At 36.1% G+C, this 14,785-nt stretch overlaps 2 protein-coding genes across 2 annotated transcripts; both read left to right on the top strand.

Moving 5' to 3' along the window:
- The first annotated feature begins 3,652 nt into the window (after window positions 1-3,652).
- las1l (LAS1 like ribosome biogenesis factor) lies at window positions 3,653-6,098 on the top strand. Its single transcript, XM_059334150.1, has one exon. It carries the CDS (start codon window positions 3,855-3,857, stop codon window positions 5,589-5,591), a length of 1,737 nt encoding a protein of 578 aa, XP_059190133.1. The 5' UTR covers window positions 3,653-3,854; the 3' UTR covers window positions 5,592-6,098.
- Window positions 6,099-8,636: 2,538 nt separating this feature from the next.
- On the top strand, window positions 8,637-14,697 carry ccnq (cyclin Q). The gene is made up of 5 exons (XM_059334164.1): window positions 8,637-9,039; window positions 9,783-9,966; window positions 12,089-12,221; window positions 13,327-13,545; window positions 14,142-14,697. The coding sequence occupies exons 1-5, from the start codon at window positions 8,898-8,900 to the stop codon at window positions 14,229-14,231; spliced, it is 768 nt and encodes a 255-aa protein (XP_059190147.1). The 5' UTR covers window positions 8,637-8,897; the 3' UTR covers window positions 14,232-14,697.
- The last annotated feature ends 88 nt before the right edge of the window (window positions 14,698-14,785 follow it).

The raw sequence follows: 14,785 nt of genomic DNA, 5'->3' as shown, positions 1-14,785 counted from the left end.
CGTGGGCGTTACACTGTAAAAAAGGTGTTTAGTCTAAAACCAGATAAAACAGTAAATCTGAGGGAAATGATCTTGCTGCATGATTTGCACAAGATTTCTTAAATTAAGATTACTATTAAATCCCTTTTTTGCAGAGCAGTAATGATGCTTTAGATCCTCAAAGATATTTAACCTTGTTTTAACTCTTTGTTCAGGGTTTTGCGTAATAATAATCTGCAGCTTTTAATGCAGTAATCCCAAAAACGTGATACATTGCATTATTTGTGGGAACTTATTACAATATTAAAAGTTGAAGATTTTCACTTCACCACAAACATAATAGTTATTACATTTGTAGGAAATCTCATGTTCCGTTAGTAGCAGACAGCGGTTATTACGTTTGTGGAAAATGTTTTACGTTTGTAAATATCCATCATTTCATCCCACTTTTGAAAAAAAAAAAAAAAGATTTAAAAACCATTCCTTTATTTGCCTGCTTGTTGGATTGAGGATTGGGAACATAGACTGTGAGTATTTTGTTCCCTTCACTTTCACACAAGCTGTGAAACTATGCAGCTCTCATTTTATTGTTTATTGCATTAAAAGCTGCAGATTTTTATTACATTTGCGGGCGTTACACTGCAAAAAAGGAGTGTTTTAAAACCAGATAAAAACAGTAAATCTGAGGGAAATGATCTTGCTGCATGGACAGATAATTTACCTTGACAAGATTTATTACATTAAGATTATTAAATCCCTTTTTTGCAGTAATGATGCTTTAGATCCTCAAAGATAAGATACTTAACCTTGTTTCAACTCTTTGTTGAGGGTTTTGACCCAACCAGTAATAAGTGTCCCAGTGTGTCCACAACATGATTACTAATGGAAAGTCTTAAAACCTAAAGGGCAAACGTACATACACAGTGTGTATGTACGTTTGCTCGGAGGACAAATGTTGTTGTTGTTGTTTTCAGAACCAGAGTTTACAGGATCATCTCATGACATTATGAATATGATGAAAAGACCATTTCAGTAGTTCAAGTCAAGTATTGAGTCACATAGATGGACAACATTTACATATTAAACAGACTTTTTAAAATTGGTCTTTTGTAAAATTTTGAGATTAAAGTTGAAATTATGAGATAAAAAAGTCAAAATTATGAGAAGTCATCATTATGAGATAAAGTTAAATTATGAGATAAAAAAGTCAATTATCTGATAAAAATCAAAATTATGAGATAAAAAAGTCGAAATTATGAGATAAAAAAAGTCAAAATTATGAGATAAAAAAGTCAAAATTATGAGATTAAAAAGTCAAAATTATGAGATAAAAAAGTCAAAATTATGAGAAGTCATCATTATGAGATAAAAAAGTTAAATTATGAGATAAAAAAAAGGCTAAATTTTGAGATAAAGTCATAATTATGAGATAAAAAGTCGTTATAAGATGGACATACTTTCAGAGGACAACATTTACATATTAAACATATTTTTTAAAATTGGTCTTTTGTAATATTAACATTTATTTTGAAACAGTGAATTTTATGTCTTCATTAACTGTAAGCCATAATCATTATAATTAGAATAAATGAAATAAATGAAGACATGAAATGTTTCATTCTGTGTGTAATGGATCTATATAATGTGTTATTTCACCTTTTTTAATTTAATTACTGACATAAATCAACTTCTCTATCATATTATAATTTACTGTACTGCAGGGTTTCAAGGGTTAAATGTGGCCTTATATTACTGCTCAGACTTCTCATAGCTTCCTACGGAGACACTTACTGTCTCGTCTTTTGCACTTCTAAACCTTATCCATCATATATTTATTACTTTTATCTGATTATGTTGAGAAATGTTTGCCATTATGGAAACAGAGAGATTAATTGAGCTTTTACTTTATATATATTTTTCTCTCTTTCCCATGTTTTAGATCAGAGAGCCTAAGAAACTGATTGGGATTATGATTTTTGAAGTCTGGACATCTGGTAAAATGGCATCTTTCTCTCCTATCTATATATATATATATATATATATATATATATATATATATATATATATATATATATATATAAAATTCTGTCTTTTCTGAGTTTGTCCCTACAAAAAATGTTGTTGATTACTTGTGTTGTTTTGTTTTTTTGCCTGTGCTGAAAAATAATTTAGTTTCAAATCTAATGAAATCAATGTTCAACATAGAAAAAGTCACTTTTGACTGTTTTTTTTAATTTTTTTTTTTACTTTTTTAAATTAAATCTCATAGGACATTTCTGTTGCAAATATTTACGTCTGAAGAAGATGAAAATAAAATATTTGAGATGAACAATATTTGTGACATTGTGTAATTTAACATCCTGCAGCAGTGACCTCATCATGTGTCTCTGGGTGAAGAGGTGAGCTGGATGGATCTTTTCTTTTTCTCTGTCTGTAGAACACAAGTGGTCTTGTTTATTTTATTCATGTATTGATCTAATCATTAACACAATAGCAAGCTACCATTTGGCTTTATGACAATATGATAGATTTCGAAATCTACTTTTTTTGGGACAAAATCTGAAATTCAGAATAATTGGCGCTTCATGTTTTATAGATCAGAGTCTGCATGCTCCAAAGACCTGATCAGATCTGACCCCAGGGACTGAATTTAATTCTAATCAGTAACCAGTATCATGATTATAGGAAGTCTGTATTTCAATCAGGAGAGACCAGAGAATGAAGAAAATATATATTTATTACAGCAGATAATATGAGATCATTAGCAGATTATATGAGATGATGAGGTCCCTACAGAGTCTTTGGTGCTTAGAATTTATGGGACAGACAGAACAGATTTACAAAATAAAAAGAGTGTGTGAGGGGACAGGGAGACATGCACTGTAACAACAAGAATAGCACTAATACAAATCGTAATAGCATAATAATAATAATAATTTCTATGGTGTAGACCGGTAAAATACTTCCATGAAGGCTGCTCTCATTATTATTATTATTATTATTATTATTATTATTAATAATAATAATAATAGTAATACTTTTATTATTATTTTATTTGTTTTTATTTTATTGTATTATTATTTTTGCTATTATCATTATTTTAATTTTATTTTAATAATTCATTTTATAGTTATTTTGTTATTATTTGTATTTTATTATTATTTTGTGATCATTATTATGATTTTATTTACTTGTATTTTATTTTATTGTTATTATTTTATTATTATTATTAATAATAATAATAATTTAATTATTATTATTTTATTTGTTTTTATTTTATTATTATTATTTTTGTTATTATTATTTTAATTTAATTTTAATAATTAATTTTATAGTTATTATTATTTTGTTCTTTTTATTTTATTTTATTATTTTGTTATTATTATGATTTTCTTTTCTTTTCTTTTATTATTATTATTTTATTGTTATTAATATTTTTTTTCTTTACTTTTATTTTATTTTATTATTATCATTTTATTATTATTTTGTTATCATTATTATTATGTTATTTTTTATTTTATTATTATCATTTTGTTATTATTAATTATTATTTATTATTTTGTTATCATTATTTTTTTGTATTTTATTTTATTTTATTATTTTCCCTCCTTATTTCCCTGTCTCTGTGCTGCTCCTCCTCCAGTCCTCCAGGTGGCGGTAGAGCTCCTGTTGTTGGTCCGCCAAACACAAAAACACTCCAACGAAGAAGAAGAAGACTTCCGGGACGCTCCAGTCGGTAACGGGATAAAAACTCTTTCACTCTGCAACATAAAGCGGTTTTATTCCCGCTTTAATGAACAGACCGTTATAATTCGGTTTATTAGCTCGTTATGTGTCTCCGGTGTTGAACATCCGCCGCTTCTTTCACCGTTAAAATGAAGAAAAAGACGCCGGAGAAGAGGCGCCATGTGGTGGCCTGGGCCAACAAGGCGGAGTGGGACCAGGTCCTGGAGAACCTCTACTCCACAGACTCCTCCCTGCAGAGGTTCGGCCTGCACCGGATCTCAGCCTGGAAGGGCCGCTATGTGAGCAGCACCCCCGTGGCCGTGGACTGCACCGCGGACCTGGTGCGCTGCCAGGTCCTGGACCGGTCCGGACACCTGGACGGAGAAGACCTGGTCCTGCTGTACGGAGCGGCCCTGGTCCGGTTCGTGAACCTGATCACGGAGCGGCAGCAGGGCAGGACGGCCCGGCCCCTGAGGCGCCTGGCCGGGAACCTCAACATCCCGGAGTGGGTGGTGGACCTGAGACACGACTTCACCCACAGGAAGCTGCCCACCCTCAAGTGGTGCCGCAAGGGCTGCAAGGTGGTTCTGGAGTGGCTCCAGCAGGAGTACTGGTCCCGGCAGCTGGGGGGAGGGTCCAGTGAGGACTGGGAGTCCGAGTCGGACGTGGAGGACGAAGAGACGGAGCTGAAGAGTCGAGAAGACGAGCTCCTGGCCCGGCAGAAGGAGATGGAGGCCTACAAGAACGCTCGAGAACTGGTGATCTCCTTCGAGAAGGAGCAGTTCAAAGCGTTCGACGGGCTCCCTGAAGACCAGGAGAAGAACTTGTGGCCGTCCCCGTTTGCAGACATGAGCTGGTTGCTGGGGGAGATCAAACAGTTCTCGCTGCAGGCCAGTAACCTGCTGGTGGACGTGTTGCTGGAAGATGGGTTCCTGGTTCCTACGCTGGAGCAGCTGGAGACGTTAAGCTGCGACACGTACGACGAGAACGCCGGAGAAACGGAACCCAGAGTTCCTCAGACGTTCCTCCACTTCTGGCTGCCGCTGCTGAAGATGCTCAACTCTCCGTCCTTCATCCACCTCCTGCTGGAGAAGCTGTTTGTGGAGCTGAAACATCTCAGCAAAGAGCAGCAGAACACCAACCACCACAGAGAGTTCTACGTCTCCGCCTGGATCTCAGAGATCCTGATCTGCAACAGCAACAAGTTTGAGTTCCACTTTGAGACGAAGGGGCAGAAGAAGGCCCGGATGAAGGAGCGGATCTTCGTCAACCGGATCCAGCTGAGGTGGCAGCAGCTCCTCTCGGCGTGTCTAGAAGCTCCGTGTGCCGCCATGCCTCGCCTCCTCCAGCTGGTCCTGGACGACATGGAGCACCCTCTCCCTCTGGAGACCCGACAGAAGCTGCACCAGCTCTGCTCCATCTACACCCAGGCCCAGTCCGACTCTGGTTCTCCTTCTCCGGAGCAGGTCCAGCAGCCCATCTACACTCTGGAGAGCCTTCATGAGAAGCTGCAGCGTTCGGGGCGCCACAGAGACCCGTGGCGTCCCTCGGCAGACGCGGCGGCGGCGGAGTCCCACCAGGAGTATAAATGGGCAGATGTTCAGGCTGAGAAGGCCAAGCTGCTGCGAGGTTCTCCGTGGCAGCTGTGCAGCGACAAGGTTCTGTGGAGGAACTTCCCCCTGGGGAAGGTCCCGGGTCAGTCAGACGACCCGTCGGGCCTCATGGTGGAGAACTGCTCCACCATGACGGTGTTCGACCAGCCGGTGGAGCTGGAGACCTCCACGCACCACGTCCCCGGGGCCCTGAACCCTCTGAGGACCGCGGAGGGTCTCCTCTGGAACCACGGGGACGTTCAGAAACTCAAAGCTGGACTCAAGCTCTTCTGAGATTTAACGCTGTGAAATATCAAAATATCGTCCTGTAGCTGCAGGAACTGTTGGACTGATGCTCCTGGTTGCTTGGAAACAAAGAAACAAAATGTTCAAAATATGTCGACTATTATGTTAAATATAATTTGCTTGTTGTGGGATAAAACAAACATTTAAAGCAGTTAAATAATCAATGTGTTGGTCAACAAACAGAGCAAAAAGGTGTCTAAAAACCAGATCAAACAGTAAATCTGAGGGAAATGATCTTGCTGCATGGACAGATAATTTACCTTGACAAGATTTATTAAATTAAGATTATTAAATCTAGAAATAAGCATGTTGAACACTTAAAATAAGAAATTAACTCTTAAAACAAGATAAATGATCTAACACTTCTAAATCTAAAGTTTTTTAGATTCTCATTTTCTGCTCGGGCCAGTTCATCACTGCTGGCAGCTTTAATTTTATCTCTTTTGTACATTTTTTGTCCTTTTTTTGGTCATTTTGTGACCAAAAAGAAGATGTAAAAAGACACAAAATGACCAAAAAAAGACCAAAAGGACACAAAAAGACTAGAAAAAGACACAAAAAAGGCCAAAAAAAAGACACAAAATGACGTTTGTTTAATTTCTATAGTACATTTTTTGTTTTTTTGGTCATTTTGTGACCAAAAGAAGATGTAAAAAGATGTAAAATGACCAAAAAAGACATAAAAAAGACAAAAAAACACCAAAAAAAGGACACGAAAGACATAAAATCACCAAAAAAACAAACAAAGAAGGACACAAAAAGTATTTTTTATCTTGGTAAGAACCAAATAATCATCAGGTCACTCTGCTCGGGCCAGTTCATCACTGCTGGCAGCTTTAATTTATCTGGTTTTAAGAGTTCATTTATTATTCTAAGTGTTCAACATGCTTATTTCTAGATTTAATAATCTTAATGTAATAAATCTTGTCAAGGTAAATTATCTGTCCATGCAGCAAGATCATTTCCCTCAGATTTACTGTTTGATCTGGTTTTAAACACCTTTTTTGCAGTGTAAAAGTCATTTATGATAATAATAATAATAATAGTAAACAACAAAGATGGCTGAGACACATAAACATACTGACATGATGAGAGGAGGCTGTCTGGTGGAATATGGATGTGGTTTATTCATTATGATCGTGTACATATATGGACTTTTTTTTTTCTTCTTCCAGCTGTCATGTAAGTGAACTCGACCTGTTAATACTAGTAGGAAATATAAAGGAACGTCTCAATAAACTAGAATATGACAGAAAAGTTTATTTATGTCAGTAACTCAGTTCAAAAAGGTGAAATAACACATTCTATAGATCCATTACACACAGAATGAAACATCTCATTTCTTCATTTATTTAATTTATTCTAATTATAATGATTATGGCTTACATTTAATAAAGAGCTAAAATTGTCTCAAAAAAAATGTGAATATTACAAAAGACCAATTTTAAAAAGTCTGTTTAATATGTAAATGTTTCCTCAATACTTGACTTGAACTACTGGAAATTAACTCTACATCATATTCTGATTTATTGAGATGATTCTGTATAAAGAGGGGATATTGTAGTCAGCACCAGGTGGTTTTGTGTAATTTGTGTCTTTTGCGCACTTAATGTTCAATAAAACATTTCTCTACTGAAGGATTCTGTTCTTTTTGAGTGTAAAAATTAAGATGTTGTGTTGCAGAAGTGTCTAGTCACCTAGTGAAGGAAAAACACTATGTTTGTTCTATTACAGATCCTTTACTGCAGTAAAAGTACTAATACACACTGTGAAATGACTCCACTGCAGTAAAAGTACTAATACACACTGTGAAATGACTCCACTACAAGTAAAAGTACTAATACACACTGTGAAATGACTCCACTACAGTAAAAGTACTAATACACACTGTGAAATGACTCCACTACAGTAAAAGTACTAATACACACTGTGAAATGACTCCACTACAGTAAAAGTACTGTAGTGGTAGTGGTGTAGTATCAGCATCAAAATGTACTTAAAGTATCAAAAGTAAAAGTACTCGTTATGCAGAATGGACCCACTCAATGTGTTATATGTTCTAAATATATTTTTGGATTATTATTATTATTGATGCATTTATTTATTTATTTATTTATACATAAAACAATACACTATTAAAGTAAACAAGTGAAAAAAGATGAGATAGATAAAAGTAGAGAACTGTATGGAGGATGGATATAATTTAATACATATAGAGGAATGTATGGCATTGTGTTTTGTACAGTGGATAAATAAGACTTAAATTAGCAGTTAAATAAAATATTGCACGTGAATCTCTCCTCACAGAAGGAAAAGTCTGAGAGAAGTGAAGTCCAGCAGGTGGCGCTAAATGCAACAGAAATGATGCAAACTGCTGATAAACAGCAACATCTCTTCAGTCAACAGGAACATGTTGGTCTGGAGGAGTCAGGAGAGGAACATCTCACGTCTTAGATCAAACATCATCCATAGAATAAACCAGCAGCAGCCTGCAGGGCTTCAGTCACTGCAATCAACCAGAAACAGTCCAACATGAGCTGGTGAATGTAAAAGAGGTACGATGATGAAAGAAAGAGACTTCTAGAGGAAACACAGTAAATCCATGCAAAAAAACAAAAACAAAAAACAAGTCTCTATTTAATAACCTGAGGGAAACAGGACTTATAGAGAGAATTTAGTTATGTATTTAATTATTTATATTTGTATTGTAATATGCTATAATTCAATATTATTGTTCCCCCTTTTCCCATTAAATAATTTATTTTTCTTAATTTTATTAAAATAAATGTATTTATTTTATTATTATTATTATTGCTTCATTTATTTTATTATTATCATTATTGTCATTAGTATTACTTCATTTATTGTATTATTAGTAGTAGTAGTAGTATTTTTACTTTATTTATTATTATTATTATTGCTTTATTTTATTTTATTTTATTTTATTTTATTTCCCTGTCTATCTGCTGCTCCTCCTCCAGTCCGGTAGGTGGCGGTAATGCTCCTCTACGTTGGTCTGACAAACGACAAAAAAAACTCAGAAGAAGAAGAAACACCAAAGAAGAAGAACAACAACATAGAGGTCTGTTAGCAGCTAAAGGCTAAAGGCGTCCTGCAAACTTTTAATGTCCTGAATTGTTATAAACCTGCTCCAAACCTGCAGGATCAGGACTTTGGTTCATTAGGATCCAGTTAAACTGTCAGACCGCTTCACTAACTGACCCGGTACCGTAGACTGGAGTCTGTGTTGGACCGGAGACCACCTCGGGTCCTCCTGGTTCTGCTCCAGCAGCCATGGAGGCTCCCTCCTCCCGGGGATCTGCCTCCCGAGGCGGACCGCTGTGGACCGGGACCGGGAGAGAGTCCGGCAGGGAGCCAGAGATAGACCGGGACACCCGGACCCACTTCAGGGTCTGTCGCTTCATCATGGAGACAGGTAGCTCCTTATTATTATTATTATTATTATTATTATTATTATTATTATTATTATATATACAGTCTATGGTAGCTCCTTATTATTATTATTATTATTATTATTATTATTATTATTATTATTATATATACAGTCTATGGTAGCTCCTTATTATTATTATTATTATTATTATTATTATTATATATACAGTCTATGGTAGCTCCTTATTATTATTATTATTATTATTATTATTATTATTATTATTATTTATATATAGTCAATGGTAGCTCCTTATTATTATTATTATTATTATTATTATTATTTATATATAGTTAATGGCAGCTCCTTATTATTATTATTATTTATATATAGTTAATGGTAGGTCCTTATTATTATTATTATTATTATTATTATTATTATTTATTTATATGTAGTCAATGGTAGCTCCTTATTATTATTATTATTATTATTATTATATACAGTTATATACATTTATATATAACATATATTTATATATGTTATATACATTTTCCTTTCTAAATTGATCCTATGATTTATTTTTTAACTTAAATTGTTTATTTGTTATATGCATTATTTTCAGAGTAGACTGAGACATTAAACTGCATCATTTTCAATAAAATTCTGGAAAAGTTGGAGTGTTCTAAAACTTTTGACCAGTAGTGTATAAAATGACAATATTTGATTTGATTTGATAGTGAAATGAGTGAATGCTAACAGACTTCTGCTTCCTCTGTTCCTGTTGTCAGGAGTGAAGCTGGGGATGTGCTCGGTTCCCGTGGCGACAGCGTGTGTGTTGTACCACCGTTTCTTTCAGCGAGTCAGCCTGCAGGAGTATGAGCCGTACCTGGTAGCCATGAGCTGTTTATACCTGGCTGGTAAAGTGGAGGAGCAGCACGTCAGGACCAGAGACATCATCAACGTTAGCCACAGGTAATAATCTGATCCCAACCAGTGACATCATCAACGTTAGCCACAGGTAATAATCTGATCCAGTGACATCATCAATGTTAGCCACAGGTAATAATCTGATCCAGAGACATCATCAATGTTAGCCACAGGTAATAATCTGATCCAGTGACATCATCAACGTTAGCCACAGGTAATAATCTGATCCAGTGACATCATCAACGTTAGCCACAGGTAATAATCTGATCCAGTGACATCATCAACGTTAGCCACAGGTAATAATCTGATCCAGAGACATCATCAACGTTAGCCACAGGTAATAATCTGATCCCAACCAGTGACATCATCAATGTTAGCCACAGGTAATAATCTGATCCAGTGACATCATCAACGTTAGCCACAGGTAATAATCTGATCCAGTGACATCATCAACGTTAGCCACAGGTAATAATCTGATCCAGTGACATCATCAACGTTAGCCACAGGTAATAATCTGATCCAGAGACATCATCAACGTTAGCCACAGGTAATAATCTGATCCAGTGACATCATCAACGTTAGCCACAGGTAATAATCTGATCCCAACCAGTGACATCATCAATGTTAGCCACAGGTAATAATCTGATCCCAACCAGTGACATCATCAATGTTAGCCACAGGTAATAATCTGATCCCAACCAGTGACATCATCAATGTTAGCCACAGGTAATAATCTGATCCAGTGACATCATCAACGTTAGCCACAGGTAATAATCTGATCCAGTGACATCATCAACGTTAGCCACAGGTAATAATCTGATCCAGAGACATCATCAACGTTAGCCACAGGTAATAATCTGATCCAGTGACATCATCAACGTTAGCCACAGGTAATAATCTGATCGAGAGACATCATCAACGTTAGCCACAGGTAATAATCTGATCCCAACCAGTGACATCATCAATGTTAGCCACAGGTAATAATCTGATCCCAACCAGTGACATCATCAATGTTAGCCACAGGTAATAATCTGATCCCAACCAGTGACATCATCAATGTTAGCCACAGGTAATAATCTGATCCCAACCAGTGACATCATCAATGTTAGCCACAGGTAATAATCTGATCCCAACCAGTGACATCATCAATGTTAGCCACAGGTAATAATCTGATCCAGAGACATCATCAACGTTAGCCACAGGTAATAATCTGATCCAGTGACATCATCAACGTTAGCCACAGGTAATAATCTGATCCAGAGACATCATCAACGTTAGCCACAGGTAATAATCTGATCCAGTGACATCATCAACGTTAGCCACAGTTAATAATCTGATCCAGAGACATCATCAACGTTAGCCACAGGTAATAATCTGATCCCAACCAGTGACATCATCAATGTTAGCCACAGGTAATAATCTGATCCCAACCAGTGACATCATCAATGTTAGCCACAGGTAATAATCTGATCCCAACCAGTGACATCATCAATGTTAGCCACAGGTAATAATCTGATCCCAACCAGTGACATCATCAATGTTAGCCACAGGTAATAATCTGATCCAGAGACATCATCAACGTTAGCCACAGGTAATAATCTGATCCAGAAGGACCTTTATTTACTTTACTTCACTGTTTTGTCAAAGCTCTAAACACAGATACACAGTTTATTCTCCTGTTGTTATACAGTATTTATGTTCTCTTAAATAAATCAATAAAACTACTTGTGACATGTCAGATTTGACTTTGACTGAACTTTTGCTCTCACTTAGAGATAAAAACATCAGGATATATATTGTTTATATCGATATTCAGCCTACATATATATCAGATATGACTGTTGGTCCATATCGCTCTAATTACAAGTTACATAACTTCCCAGTGTCTGTTATCAAATGTGGTTGTAATGGATTTATTTAGCTGGTTAATTAGTCAAATTTGGCCAATAAATCTCCAGAGCAAAACATTTTTTTTGGACATCATCTTGAATGTACTCATCGTCCCTCTCTTCTTGTTCTTCTTCTTCTTCATCTTCTTCTTCTTCTTCTTCATCTTCTTCTTCTGCTTCTTCTGCTTCTTCTTCTTCTGCTTCTTCTTCTTCTTCTTCTGCTTCTTCTTCTTCTTCTGCTTCTTCTTCTTCTTCTTCTTCTTCTTCTTCTCTTGCAGGTACTTCAACAGCGGTAGTCCTCCTCTAGAGTGTGATAAGGAGTTCTGGGACCTGAGGGACAGTGTGGTTCAGTGTGAGCTGCTCATCCTCCGACAGCTCAACTTCCACGTCTCCTTTGAACACCCTCACAAGGTACATATGAGTCTTAATGTGTGTGTTAGTGTGTTTTAGGGTTGTCACCATACTAAAACGTTCAACTCGATACCGATACTCAGGAAAATATTCGATACTCGATACCATTTTCGATACCACCAGGATAAAAACAAAGACCCCAAAATTTAACAGAAATATTTTTATTAACAAAAAAAATGCAAAATGTAAGAATTAACAGAACCACAGGTTAAATATTTATAATAAAAACTGTTGATAACAAGCTTCAGGTCTGAGGTAGTGCAAAAAATAAATAAATACAATAAACAATAACAATTAGAACAATATTTCGAGGTCGTATGCTCTGCTCGGGGGGTATCGATACTTTTGAAAATGCGTATCGTATCCGGATACAACGCTTTAGTATCGATACTTTTTTGAGTATCCTGAATGTTCCAACAGTTTATTTTCTCTCCAAGATCATCAGCATCATTAGTGTCTTTAGCATTTTAGTTATTCTATAATAACAAGAAGGGGGGGGGGATCCATGTAGGGAAAACACTGCATAATCCTTTTTGGTTGATATGAAATATATTTATTTGAATCCAACTAAACATCTGCTGGTTAGTGAACCTGCATGAACACATGGTGAATAATCTGTTTACTGAGACTGGGATGTTTACACAACAACCAACATTATAAACACCTGGAACTGTAAGAGTTAATAAACTTATTGGGGCTGAGAAGATCAGACAAAGGAAATAAAGGAAACATTTATTATGATCTCTTTGAATCTCGTACCCAACACATACTGTAGCCCATTACAAAAAAACTAACACTAAAAGTAATAAAAACTAAACTAAAACTAATAAAAACTAAACTACAACTAATAAAAACTAAACTAAAACTAATAAAAACTAAACTACAACTAAGCATTTTCACAAACTAAAAACTAAAATCAATCAAAGAACTGTTTTAAGATATTAGTCTCTTTCTTTGGCTGATCTGATATCTTTAGTGTCCATTAAAATAACTCTTCCACACTATTAAATAGCCGTTTGACTCCAACATATAAAACATAACCTCCATGATTTTCTCTATATAAAGAGATATAATATAATGTAATATTTTCTGTCTTTCTCTGCAGTATTTGCTCCACTACTTGCTGTCGGTGAAGTCTCTGGTGAACCGCCACGCCTGGTCTCGGACCCCGGTCGCTGAGACTTCCTGGGCGTTGCTTAGAGACTGTTACCATGGAGCCATGTGCATCCGCCACACACCACAACACGTCGCCATAGCAACGCTGCACCTGGCTCTGAACAGCTACGGCGTGAAGCTTCCTGTCGGGGAGAAGGAGTGGTGGCAGGTCGGTTTATTCTCTGCAGAGTGATTAATTAATTAATAACTGACTGAAGAGTAGAGCTGTGCCATATCGAATCGTTCACGATTATAACGGTATAATTTTTTTATGAGTAAAAAAAATGCATATCATGATATTAGCAACATTCCTCCTTGTTGCCGTAGTGACGTAAGAGTTTCCATTAGTTAACTAGACTGTGGAGCTCGTCACATTTCAACCTACTGAAAGTTTATTTATACTATTAATAATATAAAGTTATTGTCATCATATCATATACGGTCCGAACACACTGTTGCATTATGCGGTTTGTTAGCCGCGAGCTAACGTTAGCTACCAATTAAAGTTGCGTAAATCACAAAAAGCTGCTATTACGTGATGGATTCTTTTGTAAAAACATGATTTTATTTTGTTGTCTTTTTTTTTTGTTTTTTGTAACCGAAATAAAGCATTCATTCATTACTTCCTGTCGCTAAACAATGCAGCTTTCAAAATAAGAGCACAGTGCGTTAACAGAATCCACCATTTTACAATAAGACTGTCAAAATAAGATGCCTTAAATAAATTGTGTGTGTGTGTGTGTGTGTGTGTGTGTGTGTGTGTAGGTGCTGTGTGTGGACGTGACCAAAGCCCACATGGACGCTGTGACCTCTGACCTCCTGCAGCTCTACGACCTGGAGGCCAAATGTATCTGAGGACTTCTAGAAGACCTGCAGAGACTTTACAGAGGATTTATCTCTGTCACAGTGGTGGAAGAAGAATTCAGATACTTTACTAGTCAGACATGTCCAAACTATTCCATAAAGAACCATGCTGCTGCTGATTGTTGTTCCAACCAATCAAGAACCCTGAGATCAGCTGATTCAATGATGTTGTTCTTCTGCTTGTTTGGAAGGAAAACCTGCAGCCACATGGAAGACTTTATGGAACAGTTTAGACATACTTTACTGCAGTAAAAGTACGAATACACACTGTGGGCCTGCATTCAAAACTTACTGAAGTAAAAGAACAAAAGTATCAGCATGGACCCACTCAGATTGTTTTATATATTCTGTATATATATAAATTGTTGGTAATTTTGTGTCTTTTATTTTGGTAATTTTGTGTGTTTTTTAAATGTTGTCGCTTTTTTGGTAATTGTAAATCTTTTTTGTAATTTTTTCTTTTAAAAATGTCTTTTTTTGTGTGTTTTTGGTAATTTTGTGTCTTTTTTTGCTAATTTTTTTTTAATTTATTTATTTTAAATTTG

This window comes from Centropristis striata, chromosome 5 (assembly GCF_030273125.1).
Source record: "Centropristis striata isolate RG_2023a ecotype Rhode Island chromosome 5, C.striata_1.0, whole genome shotgun sequence".
Taxonomy (NCBI): Eukaryota; Metazoa; Chordata; class Actinopteri; order Perciformes; family Serranidae; genus Centropristis; species Centropristis striata.
This window is presented reverse-complemented; position numbering and strand designations above follow the sequence as displayed.

Bases quoted from the DNA above. Each gene is read 5' to 3' on its own strand.
- las1l (XM_059334150.1), top strand. From the start codon at position 3,855: ATGAAGAAAAAGACGCCGGAGAAGAGGCGCCATGTGGTGGCCTGGGCC.
- ccnq (XM_059334164.1), top strand. From the start codon at position 8,898: ATGGAGGCTCCCTCCTCCCGGGGATCTGCCTCCCGAGGCGGACCGCTG. The intron at 9,967-12,088 runs GTAATAATCTGA...CTTCTCTTGCAG, and splicing joins ATCATCAACGTTAGCCACAG to GTACTTCAACAGCGGTAGTC. The intron at 13,546-14,141 runs GTCGGTTTATTC...GTGTGTGTGTAG, and splicing joins GGGAGAAGGAGTGGTGGCAG to GTGCTGTGTGTGGACGTGAC.